This window comes from Choloepus didactylus, chromosome 18, assembly GCF_015220235.1.
Source record: "Choloepus didactylus isolate mChoDid1 chromosome 18, mChoDid1.pri, whole genome shotgun sequence".
Classification (NCBI taxonomy): Eukaryota; Metazoa; Chordata; class Mammalia; order Pilosa; family Megalonychidae; genus Choloepus; species Choloepus didactylus.
The window spans coordinates 53,381,620-53,402,157 of record NC_051324.1 but is presented as its reverse complement, the minus strand read 5'-3'; the positions used below and the strand labels follow the sequence as shown (position 1 = coordinate 53,402,157).

At 58.3% G+C, this 20,538-nt stretch overlaps 1 protein-coding gene and 1 long non-coding RNA gene across 6 annotated transcripts; one reads left to right on the top strand and one right to left on the bottom strand.

Annotated features, from left to right (window-relative positions):
• The first annotated feature begins 311 nt into the window (after positions 1–311).
• Positions 312–14,587, top strand: UBTF (upstream binding transcription factor). Of its 5 annotated transcripts, XM_037809114.1 has the most exons (22): positions 590–795; positions 1,085–2,118; positions 3,267–3,370; positions 4,861–5,036; positions 5,604–5,687; positions 5,784–5,939; positions 8,348–8,412; positions 8,650–8,770; positions 9,126–9,236; positions 9,578–9,711; positions 9,870–10,011; positions 10,337–10,378; positions 10,526–10,639; positions 10,735–10,890; positions 11,226–11,384; positions 11,485–11,595; positions 12,016–12,104; positions 12,197–12,386; positions 13,249–13,296; positions 13,394–13,465; positions 13,563–13,706; positions 13,789–14,587. In XM_037809114.1, exons 3-22 carry the CDS (start codon positions 3,313–3,315, stop codon positions 13,912–13,914), a joined length of 2,298 nt encoding a protein of 765 aa, XP_037665042.1. In that variant the 5' UTR covers positions 590–795; positions 1,085–2,118; positions 3,267–3,312; the 3' UTR covers positions 13,915–14,587. The 5 variants fall into 5 exon arrangements, with proteins under 5 accessions (XP_037665044.1, XP_037665042.1, XP_037665041.1 ...); XM_037809116.1 differs by lacking the exons at positions 590–795; positions 1,085–2,118 and adding an exon at positions 312–331; XM_037809113.1 differs by lacking the exon at positions 1,085–2,118.
• On the bottom strand, positions 6,073–10,859 carry LOC119513696. The gene is made up of 3 exons (XR_005212688.1): positions 10,702–10,859; positions 7,326–7,539; positions 6,073–6,330 (listed from the first exon to the last, which is right to left on the bottom strand). It is a non-coding gene; the product is annotated as an uncharacterized LOC119513696 (long non-coding RNA).
• Positions 14,588–20,538: the final 5,951 nt, after the last annotated feature.

Sequence of the window (20,538 nt, the reverse complement as noted above, 5' to 3'; positions counted from 1 at the left end):
GAGGCAGGTTCCCTGGCAAATCCCCCTCCGGCCTCAAGCCGCCTCACCAGCCCCGGTAGGGGAGCGAGGAGCCGGGCGAGCAGATGGAGGAGTGGAGCTCGCTCTAGGCAGCCGGCTTGGCCGGAGAATGGAGGAGCCGCCAAGCGACCGGCTGATTGGAAGAGAAACGCAGAGCGATGGAGGCGGGGGTAGGAGGACGATTTCTCTGCGGGGACTGGCGGCGGCGTACACGCCCGGGTCGGGCGCTGCAGAGCTTGGCTAGCTTTCAACCCGCGCTCGCCGGCTCAAGCCCCGCGCGCCCCCACCCCCAGCACTCCCGGCGGCTCCGCAGGTGAGTGCGAGCTGGGAGAAAAAAGACCCAAAAGTCTCAACACGCCCGCCCTGCGGGAAAAAAAAAAAGCAAGAAACGAAAAAAGCATTTTTCTTTTTTTTTTTTAATTTTCGTGCAGCTCCCATCCCAGTGCGGTGGGAGGGAAGGGGTGAGGCTGAGCCGCCCGGAGGAGGCGGAGGGGCCAGGCGAGGCCGGGGTGGCCCGGGAGGCGGCGGCGGCGCCGAGGCGGCTCTGACGGGCGAGCGCTCGGAGCGGCGCTGCGCTGCGCCGAGGCGGGCGGGCGGAGCGGGGCGGGCGGAGCGCGGCGCGTGGGGCTCGCCATTAGCCGTCGCTCCGCTTCGCCATCTCGGGCTTTGTCTGGCGACTCGCTGCTCCGGCGTCGGCTGCGGCGGAGCTGCGGCTCGGCTCCTCGACCCGTCGCGTTCCCTAGGTGCCCCCGGCCCGCGTTCTCATCCATTCGCTCGGTGAGTGCGCCGCGGCGCCGCTGGTTTTCGGGAGAAGAGGGGTTGCGGCGAGTGGCAGAGGCGGCCGATCTCCATGCGCCCGGGCAGGCCTGGGGGAGCCATGCCGGGCTGGATTGAACCGGCTCCCAGAGCGGCTTCCCCGCCAGAGCCGGTCGCCCCCTCGCCGTTTCCGGGGTGTAAGGAGCAAAAGGGATTTGATTTTTTTTTTTTTTTTTTTTTTTGCGGGACGGCGTTCTTGGGGGCGATTTTTATTTTGTTAAAGTTTAGTGTGTACCGCTCCGCTCCGCAGCGCGGGGACCGCGAGGTAGGCGAGTGCCCAAGCCTGGCGCCGAGATCAGCATGTCTGCGCCCCAAGCCCGCGGCCACGCTCGGAGGATAAGGGTGGGCACGGACCACCCGCTCCAGGAGGCGGGAGAGGGAAGCGGGTGAGGGTTGACCTGGAAGGCCGGAGCTCAGCTGAGGAGTGGTGGGGGAGCTCCGGAGCTGGGCTGCGGGCACTCCCGAGCGTCTCCGGCTGCCGGGGGGACCCTCCGGGCACCGTCTTCACGGCCGCGCCCTCCCTCCCGCGCCGGCCAAGCTTGCTAGTTCCCCCCTCGGGTCTGGCGAGGTCGCTCTCGGCGCGCCCGCCCGCCTCGGCTCCGAGCCCCGCCGCCATCCGGGCGGCTGCGTGTCTCCCTGGCTCGGCCCCCCCCTTCCCCGGCGGCAACAGCAGCAGCAGCCGCCGCCGCCACCACCACCACCCCCCTCCCCTCCTTCCTTCCCTCCGCCTCGGCCGCCCGGGTCCCCCCAGCTCCCGCCCCTCCTCCCAGTTGCCCCCCGCGGAGCCCGCCCGGGCAGGCTGTGGGAGGGAGCGGAGCCGGCGAGGCGGGCGGGCTGGCGCTCGCTCCCCGGGGGTCGGTGTGCGCTCTACGGGGAAGGACGCGCTCGCTGCCCCGCTTCTCCCGCCCCCCCTCCCGCTCCTCCTCCTCCCTTCTCCCTCCTCCTCCCCGCTCCGGCGGCGGAGGCTGCTGCGGCGGCGGGGGGTGTGCGAGCGGAGGCCGGGGCCGGCGGGCGGGCGGCGGGCGGGCTGCCTGCAGGCGGAGGGCGCTGTGCTTTGTGCTTTTCGCCGCGAGGAGCAGCAGGCAGCAGCCAAAGCTGCCGCCGCCGCCGCCACAGCAGCAGCAGCCGCCGCCCCAGCGCCGCCGCCGCCGCGCCCGGAGGAGGAGCCGCTGCCGCCGCGGGAGGGAGCTGCGGCTGTGCCCGGCCAAGCGGGGGAGGGCGCCGCCGCTCAGAGCCGGGGAAGGAGCTGCGGGAGCGGGAAGCCCGGAGGCCGCGCTGCGCTGGGTAACTGAGGCGGGCCGGAGACGGGCACCAGGGTCGGGGCCCAGCGGCGGGGAGCGAACTGCGGGCGCGGGGGACGCCGGCGGGCATCCGAGGCGACCTCCGGGCAGGGGATTGGGCGAGAGCAGACCAGGGCACTGGGGAGGACTCCGAGAGCCGGGGGAAGGGAGGGCAGGAAGCGAGGCCCGAGCCGAGCCCCGGCCGCGGACGTAGGAGCCCGCGCTTCTCGGAGCCGGCAGGCGCAGTTCTCTCCGGCCGCCGGAGGGGGCGGCGGGGCCGGTGAGCGCTGAGCCCCCGCCTCCCGGCCGCCGTCCTCCCGCCCTCTCCTTGGCTCGGCTCCCCGGAGGCCGGGGCGGGGGCGCCGGCGGGGCTGGGCCGCAGGCTCGGGGGAGGAGGCGGCGGTTCCCGCCGCGGTCGGGGCCTCTGCGCCGAGCTCCTTCGTGCGCGTCGGGGTGGCTGGGCGGTGGCGGCGCTTCTGGCAAGGGTGGGTGGCTCGGGGGCGGGGGGCAGGCAGGCTAGGCCGCTTCTCTCCAGCTGGTCGCCCGCTTGGGCGGGTGGGGACGGCGGGAATCCAGATCCGGTCCCCGGGGGCGGTGCGGCCGCTGCGCTCCGGGGCTGGCGGCGGCTGCGCTGCGTCCGGGTCCCCGCCGGGTTGCGGAGGCGGGGGGAACGGGCCGGGGGGAGGAGGGAGGAGGAGACTGGGGCGCGTGCTCGCTTCCGCGGTCGCGCGCGCCCTTTACCCGCCCTTCCTCCTCCCCCGCCCTCCAGCTTGGGGCCTCCCCGGGGCGGGCGCACAGAGGAGGAGGAGAGTTTTTTTTTTTGTTTTTTTTTTTTGGTCCGGGTGGGGGAAGGAGGGCGGAGGGCGGGCGCTTGCTGCACGCGGGAGCCGGGAGCAGTCTCTCGCGTGGGCAGGGGAGGGCGCATGCCGCGGAACCGGGCTGCAGGGGCTGGGGGAGGGGGTTAGGAGAAAGGGAGGAGTTGACGGGCTCCTCATGCACTCGCACACCCACCGACCCATTAAGTCTAGTATGGTCTTCGCAGGGTTTCTCTGACTGTGAACTTGCGCCCCCTCCCCTTTGAGGGAGGGAAGAGGGAGAGAAAGTCCCTCATCTCTCAGCCCACCTGAGTGGAGACTGGTGTCTCTTCTCCAGGGTGAGGTGGCTTTGACCCCGGGTTGCCCGGCTGGCCGGCTGGAGGATGAACGGAGAAGCAGATTGCCCCACAGACCTGGAAATGGCCGCCCCCAAAGGCCAAGGTAGGATCCCCCCACCCCAACCTTTTTTAACCTAAATCCTCTTCCCACATGGCTGTCTGCAGGGCCCCCTCCCCTTTTAGAGTGTTTCTCCAGTCTTTTCTCTGAGTTGAGGTGGGAGGTGTTGAGTATTTCTAAGAGTCAAACACTTTCCCCCAGTGGGGGTTCGGCTAAATCTAAATTATTTGGCCTAGATCCTATGAACTGTATTTTTTACACACATGTCCACTATGTCAGAGAGGGAGAAGGAGGCCTGTGCAAGCAAGCCTTCCTTCTAGGGGGTCTGGAGTGTGTTCTGCCGGTTATCCTGAAATGGGAGGATGCATGAGGGAGGAGTAGGGTTAGAGGGGGCAGTGGGAAGGCTGTTTGAGTTTTTTATTGTTGTTATTAAGAGAAAAGGGTTTTTGGAGAGAAGGGTGTCTTGGTGGTTTGGGGTCCCCAGCCATGGGAGATACACACATGATTAGACCCCACTTCTTCAGGAAGAGTCTAGTCTGTAAGGAGGGATGGGTAGGTGAAGCTGAGCATCTGGTGGAGAGAGGATTATGGGTCCCTGTGGCCCACTATGGGGAACTCTGGCCCAGGTGAGCAGGTGCAAATGAAAACGAAGAGCTCTTTTGACTCCTGGCCTTGGACAGCTGTTTTCCCAGCTTCTTCCTTCCCAGAGTAGCAGCTCTCCATTGAGGGTCCCGAGCCTTCACAGCAGCTGCATTTCAGTGGCTGGAAATAGCTGATCCAGACCCCCTTTTTGTCTCCTGGGGAGTTGAGCTAAAATGTCAACTCAAACTCCTGGGTGTTCTCCCCGGAGTAGCGTGCTGAGAGCCTTTTCCCAGCTGCCTGCCTTGCCTCAGCACCACCTTGTGTGGTTCTTCTATCTCCATCCCAGTTTTCTTACCTGCCAGAAATTCCTTGTCCTTTCATCTGCCTTGAGGAGCTGAGAGATACTAGAACCTATATCTCTAATGTTAGTTTCCAGTTGTGCTGGTCAGAGAAACGTCTGTGTGGGTTCTCCTTACTACCCACACCACATCTTCAGTCCTTGCACGTTAGGACTTCATTCTAGGACTTGGACTACATGTGTTGCCTCCTCTCTCCAGTAAGCTAGCTGCTTTCCCAAGGGGCCCAAATCACTATAGCTTCCAACCCCACCACCACCACCTCCACCTCCATTCCCTATTGCTGTTCCTGGCATCCTGGCATGTTAGAAATGACAGTGGTTTTGAAGGAAGCCAGATCCAGGTTCGAGTTTGGTTTTCTGGGTATGATGCTGTCTGGACTAGTCCAACTCTAAAAAGGGATCCTCTCTACCCTAATATAGCATGACCACAGTTTTCCCTTAGGACTGGTCCTTGTCTTGTCTATGCCTTCAGGTGGGAGGTAACCAGGAACTGGGATGCTCTGGAGAGGAAGGGTCAAATGTTCAAGGATGGGGAAATGGATGCAGGGAGGGGATGGCTTGAGCCAGGCATGATGGCCTCTCTCATCCTCACCAGACCGCTGGTCCCAGGAAGACATGCTGACTTTGCTAGAATGCATGAAGAACAACCTTCCATCCAACGACAGCTCCAAGTTCAAAACCACTGAGTCACATATGGACTGGGAAAAAGTAGCATTTAAAGATTTTTCTGGAGACATGTGCAAGCTCAAATGGGTGGAGATTTCAAACGAGGTAACTGTCTCTCTTCCCAATACATACCACATACACACATACCCTGACCTCAGTCTTCCTGGTGGGGCACATGACACAGAAGCCTGGAAACCGGGAAGAAAGAGACCAGGTGATGTGCTCATGTGCTCCTCTGTTTCCTCTCTGTCTGACCTTGTGCGTTTTGGTGCTGGCACAGTTGGCAGCACTGGCTGGGGGGGGGGGGGTGTCAGTTCTACCACTTGCTGGCCATGTGGCCTTGAATATCTACCACTTGCAGCTTCTGTCTCAGGCTCTTCTGGGGGTTGATTGAGGTGCAGGCATGGATGGCCACGCCGATCTCAGGTGGTCACACAGTTGCTGTCCTTTGGTGTGCACCCAGCTGCCTGGGCATCCTCAGGTGGCATGATCAGGGTCTGCCTGGGTTTCTGGGATTGCCTGAGTGGTGTGGCTGTTGCCTCTGTCTCTCATCTTTTGATAAATTCAGTCTAGTGGAGAGTGGAGGAGGCACTGGAAAATGGGGGTCATGATATTAGATGGTGTTTCCCTCTTCGGAACTTCCCCTTCCACCTACCTCCCTTCTTCCTTCAGGTGAGGAAGTTCCGCACATTGACAGAATTGATCCTCGATGCTCAGGAACATGTTAAAAATCCCTACAAAGGCAAAAAACTCAAGGTGAGTTTCAGGAGGAGGAGCATGAGGGGTAGGGGAGGAGTGGTCCAAAGAGTGGATGGAGGCTGACCTTCACCGTGTCCTTGTCCCTTCTTCCAGAAACACCCAGATTTCCCAAAGAAGCCCCTGACCCCTTACTTCCGCTTCTTCATGGAGAAGCGGGCCAAGTATGCGAAACTCCACCCTGAGATGAGCAACCTGGACCTGACGAAGATTTTGTCCAAAAAATACAAGGAGCTTCCTGAGAAGAAGAAGGTGGGGGGAGGGGGAGTTAAGGTGGGGAAGGAGGGGGTTGGGATTTCTAGCCTTTTCTAGAAAAGTTGTGGGTTGGTTGTGGGGAGTGGGATAGACCTTAGACAGAGGGACTTGGCATCAGGGCCTTGGGCAAGCCAGCACAGCAGAGTAGACCTGAGCCCGGGCTGCTCACCCATCCCAGGCCCACTCACAGGCAGGTATGGGCACCACCACAGACATGATCCATCATGAGAAGGTGCTCGGACAAACCTTTTAATCCAAAGACAGGCCACAGCATTCTGTTTTCACACAGCTCTTCTCCCACACACCTGTCTGCACCGTTAGATCTGCCCCGCAGTTCCTCACCATGTCCTTGCCATTTGAGGTTTGCAGTGTCCTCATAAAGGTAACCCTAGGAGAAGGGGTTATCCTGATTTTATGGGCAAGGAACTGTGGTGCAGGAGGGTTACGTTCCCAGGTCCCACGACTAATGGTGTCAGAGCAGGACTTGGACTCAGCATTCCAGCTTCCTGCCCACTGCCTTCCCACTGCCTCCCACTGCACTGGACACATCAGCATGCTGCGTCCCTGTGCACACGTGTCCTCCTGAGGACACATACTGTCCCTTGTGCCTGCCTGCTGGTCCCCTGGGGGGCACCGTCCCCGACTGTTGGAGGACATTAACCTTGGGCAGAGGTTCCCCCAGCCTCCCAGGCAGAGGTGGACACAGGCGTGAGCATGGTCAGAGACAGGCAGCAAAACACTGGAGGAGCCTTGCTGGTGGGGCACAGGGTGGCATGGGATGCCCGGGGTGGGGATGACAGAGATGGGATTGAGGGAGAGACAGACACGAAGAAGAGACAGGAGCAGCAAGAAAAGGGTACAGATGCTGGGCTGGGCGTGGGCCAGGGAGATGGTGAGGGGTGGCAGGGGAGACTAAAAGGCACATTTGCTGGGGGAGGAAACAGTCGTACACGGCCAGCTCTCAGCAGGTAGGACCAGCGCTGCAGCGGGAGCAGCCCTTTTCCTGGTTTGTATGCCTTGGTGGCGGGCTCACACACCTTTGGTTCTGCACCCAAAAAAGTAGGTGAGCCAGCTGGGCCGGGTAAAGCCAGCTGTCCACGACCACTGCCCAAGCCAGGCAAGAGGATGAATTGCCGGAGTCATAACTGACCCCTTTAATGGGGCTGTTGGAGAGCTGACTGTACACACAACAACCAAACACTCGTGGGATGGGAGGCAGAGGCCAAGAGTTCTGAGAACCAGGGAGGGACAGAAGAAAGCACACGGTAGAGTGGCAAGGCGCTGGCTTGGGGGACCAAGACCTGGGCCTGTTCTGACTCCTGCCGAGTCACTGTGTGTGTGACCTTCAGTAAGTCACTTAATTTCTCTGGGCCTTGTCTTTACCTGAGGGGTGGAGGGTGAGCCCGATCTGTATGGTGCCTTCTAGCTCCAAACACTGCTGTTCCGTCTGAGGAGGACTGAAAGTGGGACAGAGGCACGAGAGGGGGCTCAGCTCTGCTCTGGGTTCCCTCCAGGAACTGGTGCCTTTTTGGTCAGAGGCAGAGTTTGGGTTCAGATGCTGGGAGCCCTGTGGCTCCTTCTGGCGCAACCTCGGGAACTGAAAAGAAAAAGAACAGAGAGATGGACATTGAGTGGGAGCTGAAGCAGGACGTAGAGGGAGGAGGAAGGGAAAGGAAGGAAAAAGGGAAGGGTATGGTAGAGGTGCAAGGGAAGCTGCAGAGAGGAGCCAGGTGAGGGGAGGGAGGGGCAGGCTGATGGAGGGGACAGAGGAGAAGGGAAGCCAAGGGGCAGCGGAGGATGAGTGGGCTGGGGGTGGGAGGAGGGCTGGTGGAACCAGACAACCCAGAGCCTAGAGAAGGGGATCCGAGGAGGGAAGGAGGAGATGGCTGAGGGAGGAGAGGAGGAAGGAGGCTGGTGTCAGAATCCAGAAGGAATGTGAGGGCAGTCAGGGATCCAGAGGCAGTGGGTGGGAAGAAAAATCTAAATTCTGGAGACAGATTTATTAGGATGTGATCTGCGTGGCAAGAATTCATTCTGGAGTCCCCTCCTGCCTTGGAAGCAGGGCTCAGCCCGCCCCCAGCCCTATGGGCAGGCCAGTGTTTGCTGTCCTGCCCCGGCTCACTTGTTTGATGGGGGTACTGTCAGGTCCCCCTTCTGGGACACTTCCATCTTCAAAGGAGGGAGTAGGAAGTAGGATTCCTGTTCTGAGCGAGCCCAGGCTGTGGAGAGCCCCCAACCCACTGGAAGTCAGGCTGCCATGCCACCTCCCAGCCCCTCAGGCCATCTCTGTGCCCCTCCTTGCTTGGTGGGAGGCAAAGTGAGTGAAGAGGGCTCTGGGTGGCTTTTATAGCTCAGGGTGAGGAAAGCCTTGGGTCCTGGATGACCCCATCCCCTCCTTCCCCTAGATGAAATATATTCAGGACTTCCAGAGGGAGAAACAGGAGTTCGAGCGAAACCTGGCCCGATTCAGGTAAGGCAGTGGAGCCCAGGGCACGGGGCTGGCCCTGGCCAGCGCCTCGAGCTTGCCATGTATGAGGCACGGAGGATGGACGGGTCATTCTCTGGAACAGGGACAGGCAGGCAGTGCTGTCCCTTGAGGCCCCATCTGGGAGGCCCAAGAGCCTTAGTGGGCGGGCCCCTAGCCTGGGTCTGCCCTGCCGGTGTCCCAGCCTGGCCCCACTCATTGGTGCTCCCATGCCCTGGCTAGGGAGGATCACCCTGACCTAATCCAGAATGCCAAGAAGTCGGACATCCCCGAGAAGCCCAAAACCCCCCAGCAGCTGTGGTACACCCACGAGAAGAAGGTGTACCTCAAAGTACGGCCAGACGTGAGTGTCCGGCCGAGGGGTAGGGGTGGAGGGCGCACGGTGGCGGCAGCACGGGGGGAGCCGCACCAGGTCGGCTGGGCACGGTGCAGGGGAGCAGGAGAGGAGGCCCCTCCCCAGGGGTGGGCTGCATGGACAGGGCCTGGGCCAGCTGGCGTGCGAGTGTGTGCGTGCGTGCGTGGATGAGCCTGTCCCCTTGCACCTGGGCGGTTCCCCGCCTCTCCATCTTCCCCTCCTGGCCTGTGGGGGACACTGGTGTGACCTCCTGTGGCCTGAGGGGGCGGGGGCCTCTGGGCCCCCCCTCCCCCCTCCCCTGCCCCTGGCTGCCTGTGTGTGTCTGACGGCTTTTGGTTTGCAGGCCACTACGAAGGAGGTGAAGGACTCCCTGGGGAAGCAGTGGTCTCAGCTCTCGGACAAAAAGAGGCTGAAATGGATTCATAAGGCCCTGGAGCAGCGGAAGGAGTACGAGGTTAGGCTTCCGCTGCGCTCCTCCCCATCAGGCTCTTCACGAGCCTCCGCCCTCTGACTCGGTGGCCACCGCGCTCTGCGGGAGGCGTTCACCCCTCCCTGTTCCTCCATTATTGAGGGAGGGGCCTTCTGGGCCCCTTGCCTCTGCTCCCTTCCTTCCCCTCCCCACCAGGAGATCTCAGGCTAGGGCAGGGCAGGGCATCATGTCTCGTGTGACACAGCAGACACACGGCCACCCCCAGCTTTGCTCCCTGCCTCCCCTCCCCAGCGGCTCTCCCCCTTCCCCTGCCCTGGCTAACCCCGCACCCCCTTGCCCTCCGTCCCCCTGACCCCGTTCTGCAGGAGATCATGCGTGACTACATCCAGAAGCACCCCGAGCTGAACATCAGCGAGGAGGGCATCACCAAGTCCACCCTCACCAAGGCCGAGCGCCAGCTCAAAGACAAGTTCGACGGGCGACCCACCAAGCCACCCCCGTGAGCGCCACCGTGGGGCGAGTGGGCGGGTGGGCAGCCAGGGAGCCAGGCTGGCAGCAGGACCTGGGGCCAAGGCTGTGAGTATGTGCAGGCCTGCTGCCCCGGGACTGCCACCCAGGCTCACAGGGGTGCACCCCTCTACCCGCCCACCCCTCCAGGAACAGCTACTCGCTGTACTGTGCAGAACTGATGGCCAACATGAAGGACGTGCCCAGCACTGAGCGCATGGTGCTGTGCAGCCAGCAATGGAAGCTGCTCTCCCAGAAGGAGAAGGATGCCTACCACAAGAAGTGTGACCAGGTGAGTGGCAGCGGGGTTCGCCCCCTGTTGACCCTCAAGCCTTGCCTTGGGGGTTTGAAGCGCAAGGTCTGACTCCAAACTAGGGTCGGTCAGCCATTGGTCACATGTGCCTGGGGCACCTGCTGCAAATTTGGCTTCGTGCTGGGTTGAGCGTCTGCTGGGCAGGGAAGGCCAACTCAGCCCTCATCATGCCTGCCTTCTGTGGAGGGGACCCAGGCCACCTTCAGGCTCGGGAGCACCTGCTGGGCATTCCTGTCCCCTCTGTATTGGAGGGTCTTCTGGGAGGCTGCCCTCGGACTGACCCTGAAACCCCTCAATTCCCCAGAAAAAGAAAGATTACGAGGTGGAACTGCTCCGTTTTCTAGAGGTGAGTGATCTTCCAGGTGGGAGGAGGGGAGAAGCCGGGAGGTTGGGGCAAAACCCTAAGGACCTGCGGCAGAGGCAGGGATGCCGGGGCTTGGGAACAGGCTGGGAGCCAGAGTGCAGCCCCAGGCCCCTCATCTCCCCTGCCCAGAGCCTGCCTGAGGAAGAGCAGCAGCGGGTCCTGGGGGAGGAGAAGATGTTGAACATCAACAAGAAGCAAGTCACCAGCCCCGCCTCCAAGAAGCCCTCCCAGGAAGGGAGCAAGGTGGGCAGGGGTGCGCCCAGGCCAGTGGGGGGTGGGGGGGTGGGCAGGGCTCCCTGTCGCACCTGTGGACGCCAACCCTCTCTGCCAATGGACAGGGTGGCTCGGAGAAGCCCAAGCGGCCCGTGTCGGCCATGTTCATCTTTTCTGAGGAGAAAAGACGGCAGCTGCAGGAAGAACGGCCTGAGCTGTCTGAGAGCGAGCTGACGCGCCTGCTGGCCCGCATGTGGAATGACTTGTCAGAGAAGAAGAAGGTCAGGCTTGCCCGAGCTGCCCGCAAGAGTCAGCAGCTCCTTCCCCGCGGGGCCGGCTGCGCTGTGTGGGCCACACGTATGCTTGAGCTCCCATGGCGGAGCCTGGAGTCCACCGAGGGGAAGGCGGGAAGCTGTCAGCTGAGGGCTGCCAGCTCCCTGGGGAGTGGGGGACCGTTGCTGGCGGGGACTGAGCCCCAGGCAGGAGACATCTGCACCAGCCCACACTGTGCTTGCCCCACCCCTTTGGCCCTCAGGGAGAGCCTTGAGCTGCTGGGTGTGGAACGTGCGCCCCCTGGGGGTGGCCGGGAGGCTGACACCCTCGGCTTCCTCCACAGGCCAAGTACAAGGCTCGGGAGGCGGCCCTGAAGGCCCAGTCGGAGAGGAAGCCTGGCGGGGAGCGCGAGGAGCAGCGGGGCAAGCTGCCCGAGTCGCCCAAGAGGGCTGAGGAGATCTGGCAGCAGAGCGTCATCGGCGACTACCTGGCCCGCTTCAAGGTGGCAGGCAGCGGGGAAGGGGTTGTCCGCAGCCTGCCCGTGCGGGCCTCTTCCAGCTCCAGTGAGCTGTCCTATGGCTGACTCCCTTGTCTGCCCCCAGAATGACCGGGTGAAGGCCTTGAAGGCCATGGAGATGACCTGGAACAACATGGAGAAGAAGGAGAAACTGATGTGGATTAAGAAGGCGGCTGAAGACCAAAAGAGATATGAGGTGGGAGCTGCTGGTTAGTGCCATGGGGTGGGATGGGACTGGAGCTACCCCCCTCCACTAAAAACTCTGGAGCTCCCTTTTGGGTGGGCAGCTCTCCTCCCTGGGTGAGGCTTGGGGCTACAAGTCCCAGCCTAGATTGGGTGAATTGGAGCAAGTCTCTTAACTCCTTTCTTGGAGCCTTAATCTCTTATCATTGGTAAGATGGGGGTGATGGTACTAGCCTCGGGATTGTTGGGGGGACACAGGCACAGTTATGAAAGTCCTTTGAAACCTTAGTGGATGACACAGATGTGAGTTGTTAGGAAGTTGCTCCCTGACTGCCTCAGTTTCTCCTCCTGCCTGGCCCATGACAGCAGAACCAGCTAAGGGTCTGGTGGTAATGGGGCAGGAGGCAGGAGGATTTTCTGGGTTTCCCCACAGAGAGAGCTGAGTGAGATGCGGGCACCTCCGGCTGCTGCAAACTCCTCCAAGAAGATGAAATTCCAGGGAGAACCCAAGAAGCCTCCCATGTGAGTCTGGTGCCTGCGCTGGGGCTGGGGCTGGGGGCGGGTGCTGAGGCTTTGGGATCCTGATCTTCCCTGCACCACCCCCTACCTACCAGGAACGGTTACCAGAAGTTCTCCCAGGAGCTGTTGTCCAATGGGGAACTGAACCATTTGCCACTGAAGGAGCGCATGGTGGAGATTGGCAGCCGCTGGCAGCGCATCTCCCAGAGCCAGAAGGAGCATTACAAGAAGCTGGCTGAGGAGCAGCAGAAACAGTACAAGGTGCACCTGGACCTCTGGGTCAAGGTGAGAGGGTAGGGGACCCCTGGAAGGGAGAGGGAGGTATCATGTTGGCTGGTCAGTAATTGTGATTTCATTGAGTGCCCGCAGTCTGACAGGGTAGGAATTATTATCAGCCTTTGAAAGATAAGGAAACTGAGGCTCAGAGCAGTTGAGTAACTTGCCTAAGATCAAACAAATAGTAAAGAAATCCAAATCAGATTTCCTTTTACCCTTCTTCCAGCTGGGATTAGGGGACCCCTCCTAAATCTTGGCTCACACATATCTTCCCCAGTCCCCCAGGCAGGCTGGCCAAGGACCCAGGGAGATAGTGGGGGTTCTGGAAGTTTGGTGAGCCCCAGACTGCCTCACCTCATCAGTGGCCAAACTATGGGATTGTTGTGGCTGCCTCTTCCTCTGAACTCTGTGGAGCCTCCGTTTGGGTAGAGCAGCAGGAGGGACACAAAAACCATCAGTCTTAGTGCAGGGCAGCTTAGAAAGGGACATGGCATTATAACAGAAAGAAACCCTGCAGCTTTGCTCTCAGATCCTAGGGGCTCTCTGCAGAGACCCAAGGTGTGAGGGAGACCGGAAGGGGTTAACATGCGGATGGGAATCTGGCCTAAGTGGAAGAGCTGGCCAAACTGGGTCAAATCCCCAGTATCCTCACATTCTAGCTGTGTGATGTAGGCAGGTCACTGGAGGTTTCTGAGCCTCCCATTTTCCTCAGCTGCAAAAGGGGAATAATAATTGTCTACTTATCGGGGTTGCCGCTAGGATTAAGTGTTGATGTGTTAAATCAGCCCACTGCCCAGCACTTGGTAAATGTGCTTAGTTGGCAGCAGTCTGGGTGGTGTTCCAACCCTCACCTCCTCTCTGTCTCCCCCAGAGTCTGTCTCCCCAGGACCGTGCTGCATACAAAGAGTACATCTCCAACGTGAGTCTGGGAGCAGGGCAGTGGGGCACGGAGTGGGGGACTCGGGGCACTGGAGCTCATGGCCGCCCCCTTTTCCTGTCCCCATCCTCCCCTGCAGAAACGTAAGAGCATGACCAAGCTGCGAGGCCCGAACCCCAAGTCCAGCCGGACGACCCTGCAGTCCAAGTCGGTAAGGAGCCACGCTACCACACCTGAGGATGGGGAGTGGGGCCCGTGGTGCCTGCAGGGGCTTGGCAGAAACGCTGATGTACCCCCGTTCCTCCCAGGAGTCAGAGGAGGAGGAGGACGACGATGACGACGACGAGGATGAGGATGAAGAAGAGGAAGATGACGAGAACGGGGACTCCTCCGAGGACGGCGGGGACTCCTCTGAGTCGAGCAGCGAGGATGAGAGCGAGGATGGGGATGAGGTGGGGCAGGCAGGCCTTTGGGTTGGGGGGGGAGCCCTGCAAGGAGGGCCACCTGGTGAGCCTGCATTCCGTGTCCCCCCAGAATGAGGAGGATGAGGAGGAAGAGGAGGATGATGAGGATGATGATGAGGATGAGGACAACGAGTCCGAGGGCAGCAGCTCCAGCTCCTCCTCCTCGGGGGACTCCTCAGACTCGGACTCCAACTGAGGCTCGGCCCCAACCCGGGGCCACCAGGGAGAGGAAGAACCTCTCGGGAGAGCCCAGGGACGCCCCTCCCCAACTGACCACCTTTGTTTCTTCCCCATGTTCTGTCCCCTGCCCCCCTGGCCTCCCCCACTTTCTTTCTTTCTTCCTTTTTTTTTTAAACAAAATATGGTGGGGGGGAGGGGGGCTGGAGGATCCCAGGCCAGGACTCTGCAGCCCCAGAGACATCAGCCCTGGGGGGCCCTCCAGGGCAAGCAACCATCAGACTGAGCCAGCACTGGACTGCCCCGCCCACCCCTCTGCAGAGCCTGCTGCACTTGCGGTTCCGGTTCCGGCATGGACAATGGACCAGGGGGTGGGGGTCCCAAAGAGTTCAATGTGGCCCTCCACGCCTGCAGCCCACCCCAAGGCAGAGTGGGTGGAAGCCTGGGGAGAGCCCCTTCCTTCCCAGGGGGGCTTGCCTGGACCCCTGCATTGGAACTGGAGGCAGGGAACACGTGGGGAGAGGCGGGCAGGTGCCTTCCAGCAAGTAGGCATTGCCCTGACCTCTCTCCCCTGCCCCCTGCAGGAAGGAGCTGCCTGGACCCACTCACGGGGGGGAGCGGGCAGATGTGTTTTTTATATATGTGTATATATTTTTTTTTTAAGCTCTGAGCTGTCAACGAGACGTTTCCTACCGATCTCGGCTGCCGTCTCTGTTGTCATTTCGGGGAGAGGGAGGGTTTAGGGGGTAGGGGTAGGTTTGGGACTTTTTTAAAATGGTCTTGATGTGTGTGGAAGAATGTGTGTATGTGTGGCCTGTACAAAGCATGGGTGCAACCTGTGTGTGTGTGTGCGTGCGCGTGTGTGTATAAGAAAGAAGGGGGTCTGTCCTGGAGCCCATCTTGGTCTTTATGAATCTGGAAAGAGGGTTGGTGATTTAAAGGACCAGGTTAATTGACTCGGGTGGAAACGGGCTGGGACTGCCCCTTTTCCGCATCCTCTGCTTTGCCTAATCTGATTCAGTTTTGACGGTTGTACTCAGGCCTCTCTGCTTCCTATACCTGTTTTCCCTCTGCTGGGGCCATATGAATCTGAGCTACTGCTGGTCTGTAACATACAGCAGGAGGTAGAAAAGGAGACAGACGGTGCAAACTTGACAGTTTTTGGTGGCAGGGGCCTTCGTAGCTCATCCGAGGGAGTCAGCCTGGCCACCATAGACGTAGAGTCTGGCCTTCAAGAATGTGTTGGAAGCTCTTAACTTAGACAGCCCTCCTGCCTTTCCCCATATCCTCCAGCCTCCCTCCCCACCCCCATTTCCTTTGATTTCTCAGGTTTGCGCCCTCCTCCTCAAACCCACAGCTGGGGAAAAAGTCTGCAAAAGCTGCTTTAGCATGTGTCCCTCTCCCTTCCCAGCCATCCTAAATTCTTGGTACCCTGACTCTGACTTTTAATAAGCCAATCCACCTTGTCTCTGTGGGCTTGATTTTTTTGTTGTTTTGGACTAAATTTTGGCTATATATGTATATACAATCATGTCAGTGACCATTTAATCATGGCTTTGTGCTTATCAACCTTCTCCCTCAGAATGAAAGCCAAGGGATGGGGGAAAGAGTGGAAACTCCGCCGAGGAGTGGGGCAGGAAAGGGAGGGACTCCAGCCCCAGTGTGGCTGGTGGGCGGGTTCCTCTCCCAAAGGTGGCCACAATCTCTGCTTCTCCTTGGAACTTGGTGCTGGGGTGGGGTGGGGTGGGCGAGGGAGGGACACTCCCCACTCACACTCCCCTCTCTATCCTGACCCTGGAATTAGGTACAGGGTTTTTAGGTTCTATTTCTTCCCAAGAGCCAGCCCCTGCAAGGAACCCCATTTCCCTGGTTGAATGCTCCTGTTTTAGTGGAAGGTGTTTTCATTTAAAAACACCTTTCAACTGGGCGCCTTTTTCCCCCATTTTAAAAATTGAAAAATTCTTACAGTACAAACAGGGCCATGTGGGTGGGCGTGTTGGTGCTGTAAGAGGTCACTCAGACTGCATTTTGGCACTGGGACGGGATGGCTGGGGCAGGAAGACCCCTGCTCCCCACCCCCCCACCCCCTTTTTTCTCCTAATATTTAAGGAGTGTTTTGTAGGTTTCAACAACCACCACAACTTGAATTTGCATCACGGGAGATAGGAGGGAGTGGCTTAGAGGTTTAGAAGTGTCTGCCTAAGCCTAAGTCCAACTGTGGAAGTTTTGTTTTCCTTTTTTTTTTTTTTTTTTTGTACAATAAAGTGAAAAACAAAGGTTTGACTGCTGTCTGATCGTCTGATCAATGGGATGAATAAGGGTGGTGGGCAGAGCTTGTATGCCCCTTCTTTCTAGAACCATCTTTCCCTTTGAGTTAACAATCCCTCTTTCCTGAAGACTTCATAGGCAGCCTACCTTCAGATAGTTCCATGCTACTGTTCTTGCACTTTTTCAATTCAGTTTGTTCACCTTGGCTTGTCACACCACTAAGGACTCTGAGAAACTGGAGAACAGATGCATTATTTTCCCCCAGGGTGCACTGTCTTGGGAAACTGGGGGTGACGCACCACTAGAGTCAGAACTTCACCCTGATTTCGCAAAGCCTTGTGTAGGATTTACCATGGGGGATTCGGAGCATCTACCAATCTCAAGCCCCACTCAGGGTTAGGGATGACTTCCCTAACTCCACCCAGACCTCTGATGGGAAATGGGCTGGGCTGAGATGACTCGCTCACTCTGCAGTTAAGGAAGACAGCTTGCCCTGCACAGGCCTTGGCTGGGTTCCTGGACTCACCAAGGGCTGAAGACCCAGGCCCTGTCTAAGAGCTCTCCCTGTACCCTGCAACCTTCTCCTATCCTTGGCCAAACTTCTGAAAAGCTCGTCCCTTACGGCCTTTAATTTCCTCTCTTCCCACTCACCGCTCTCCTGAGGTGACTCTCTAAGGTCATCAACATGTTCATCATTACATTCAGTGGACACTTGTCTGTCTCTTGCTTTCTCTTGGTCAACTCTGCTGGTGTGGGCCCCCCCCTCCTTGTTCTACCTTAGGTTTCTCCCTGGACCTCTGATTATCACCCATATACAATCACTCCAAAAGATGGTATCTACAGAGATCACTCTTCTAAGTTCTAGACCTGTGTAGACACATGTGTATCCTCTAGGATATCTTGCAGGTACCTTAACTCCCAAGACACAAACTGATAACCAACTATGTAGACATTCAGTCTAGAAACCAGGGTGCCACTCTTAATTCCTCTTTCCTTCCCTCACCTCCACGTCTAACTGAACACCTAGACCTGACCACCACTAAACCGCTCTCATAACTGTCCTCCACTGCTACCATCTCCACCCTATTCAAAGCCACCACCATTGCTCAACTTCTACAAGACCACCTAAAACTATCCCTGCTTGCACTCTTGCCCCCTACAGTCCATTCTGCACACAGCAGCCAAAATTGCCTTCTAAAAACAAATCAAATTCGTTTACTCCCATACTTAAAACCATTCCCATCACTCTTAGAATAAAAATCAAAAGTCTTATACAATCGTCCAACAAGGCCTAGCCCCTATTACCCTTCTCCCTTCTTTCATCCCACTTTTCCCTGTAACTCGCAATGCAATTTATTTTCTGTTCCTCAAACATGCCTACCACAGGGCCTTTGCAATTGCTGTTCTCCCTCCCAGAAAGCTAATCCCCAGACTCTTCACTTAGCTGGTTTTCTCATCCTTCAGGCCTCAGCTCAAGTGTCCTCTACAGACAGGCCTTCCATGACCACACTCTCTCAAGAGGCCCCCCCCCCCCCAGAAATCTCCATGTTCATGCATTTGTTTACTTGTTTATTTTCTATTTCCCCAAGTCAAAGATACCTTATTTGCTTGTTCATTACAGAAATCACAGCAGCTAAACCTGCCTGGCACATAGTAGATCCTCAAGAAACATGCTGAAGGAGTGAATAAACATGGCCCACAAGGCCTTGGGGGATCTGGTGCTCCTGCTGGTTTCTCTACCCCAGTTCTAGCCACACCAGCCTTCCATGCCTCAAATACACCATGCTCCCTTCCAGGACCTTCACACATGCTGCCCGTCTGCCTGGAATGTTCTTTTTCATCTGCCAGGCTAAGTCAGGGTTCCGCTAAAAAGGCTTCTTCCTCAAGGGGCCCTCCCTGACCCCCTGACTAAAGAAATCTCCATACTGTACGTTTCCCGAGCAGCCTGGATGGCTTCACACTCAGACATGTTTGTCCAACATCAGTCTTCACTGTGCTGTAAGCTCCACTAGGATGTGAGATCCGTGGTTATCTCTTCCTTGCTGCTGTAACCCCAGGGCCTCGCTCAGAGCCAGGCACACAACTTGGTCTTTAGTTTTTACTGACTGGTGCTGAGGACACAAGGCATGTGTCCAAAGAGGTCACTATCATAGAGCAGCCCAGGCTGAATACCGAATGAATACTGCAGTCCAGTTGTAGAGGACACTGGTGTGACGATGGCCATGGGTGGGATGTGAGGAATGGACTTAAGTGAACAGGGAGGAGCCAGGTGGCTTCCTGGACACTTGCAAATTCCTTAAGGCAGGATGTACTGGGCATATTTAGGGGACATAAGAAACGGATCGGTATCACTGGAGCAGAGAATTTCTGAAACAGGATGGGAGGTTAAGGCTGGAAAGGAAGGCTGAGGCCACCAAGAGGAGGCTCCTGAAGGCTGGGCCTCACTCCTTTGCTTCAGACCCAAGTTCAATCATCTGCAATCCTCTCTACCAGTTGGTCCCACAGGAACCCAAACATACCCCAAACTGAACTTGTCCTTCTTCTCTACCCTCACATTACCTCCTTGGAATAGACTACCCTGGTTAGAGGTGTTTTCAGGTCCTCTTTCTCCTTTACACAATGGACTTCAATAAATAAGGAAACCCTGCTACTTCTCTATTATCCTCCATAACCACAGCCAGAGTGATCAACTTAAAATACAAGCCTGGTCATATGATTCCCCTTGATGATTCCTCATTGCCTATGGGGCCCAAGCCCACAAACTCCTCAGCACACACCAAATCCTGTGTGATCTGGCCTGTTCATCTCCTGCTGCCACCGCCCCCCACATTCCTATGTTCCAACTAGTCCCCAGCCTGATCCCTACTTCTGAAGCCTGCTGTTTGGGATGTCTTGTGCCTTCCCTGCCTACCTTGATCCGGTTCACTTCACTAGCCAGCTCAATCACCTCCCCGTACACAAAGCCTTCCCCAACCAACTCTACTCTTAAATCATTCCATCTCTCCTCCTGACAGCCTCTGTATTCTATGCACATCTCTTATTTTATCACTTTTTGCAATATTTTCTACAGGTCCGTCTACCTCACAAGACAGCGAACCTCTTGAAGAACTGTCCTTCCTTCATCCTCCTATCGCACCACTTGGAATACGGAGAGACTTAATAGTTAACTAAGATTTACTGAGCACTTACACTGAGGTAAGAGTTTCCCAGGCACTGACTCTTTAATCCTCACAGCCTAATGAGCTGGGCAGTATTATCATTATACCCGCTGACAAGGGAGGAAACTGAGGCGCTGAGCGCTCATTTGCCCAAGTCCACATTGTAACGACAGATTTAAATTCAGGTAAGACTTGTGGTCTTTTTGGAATATCGCCTCAATAAATGTTTGCTGAAGACTGAAGAGCCAATGATGGTCCCAAATTATGTGATTTAAGACTTTCCTCCCTTAATCTTATCTCCTGAGGAGAGACGGCTGTCACACACCGCTCTGGGACACCAGACACAGAGAGTAACAAGGATGGAAGTGCCAGACCAGGCATCTACTGCGTCTGGAAAGGGAGGTAAAGGGAGGGCTGTGAGAGAGCGCGGATATGGGCTCACCCAGGGGCGTAGCAGTGGATGGGGGAAAGAGTCTGGTCACGCCAGGCAAGCTGTCTGAGAGGTGGGGGTCCAGCGTGGGTTCCGGAAGCAGGAAGGCGAGCAGGTGTGGGATCTAAATTAGGATGAAGGCAGGGAGGGCGCTCAGGCCCAGAAAGGCCCAGCTCGGCCCCCGCCCTCAGCGGACGACCCTAATCTCAGGCGCTTAGTTCGCAGCGTGGGGTGGGCTGAGACCCGTCCAGAAACGGGTGGAATGGAGGTCCCCATGATCCCCTTTGGATCCACGGGCTTTCTGCCCTGAGGCCCTAAGTATACCCCGCTTCAACTCCGGCCTCTCACAGGAGTGCCTGCACGCCTCGGGGTAAATGCCGGGTGGGGGAAAAGGGCCCGCAGCCCCGAGGAAAGGGCGGGGGCACTCGGGCCGGAAGACGTCCCAGGCTCGGCAGCGAGCCGGCGCTCTCTTTCGACGCCACCCGTTGCCCCGCCCCCGAGCCGGCCGGGACCGCACAACGACTCCTCCCGCAGCGCACCGCGCACCTCACCTTGAACGCCGCTCCACCCACAGCCATCCCATTGGGCCGCGCGGGCCGAGGCGGCACGGCGATTGGCCGGGGAGTCCCTAGAAGGCTCCGCCTCTCTCCCCGCCCCCGTCCCCGTCCGCCGGTACTTTGGACGGCGGCGTGGCGCCCCTCCTCCCCGCCCGGTCCCCGCCCCCTGGAGCAAATGCTGCCGAGCTGCGGCCGCGGGGCAGATGCACGCGCTCGGACCCTTCTAGCAG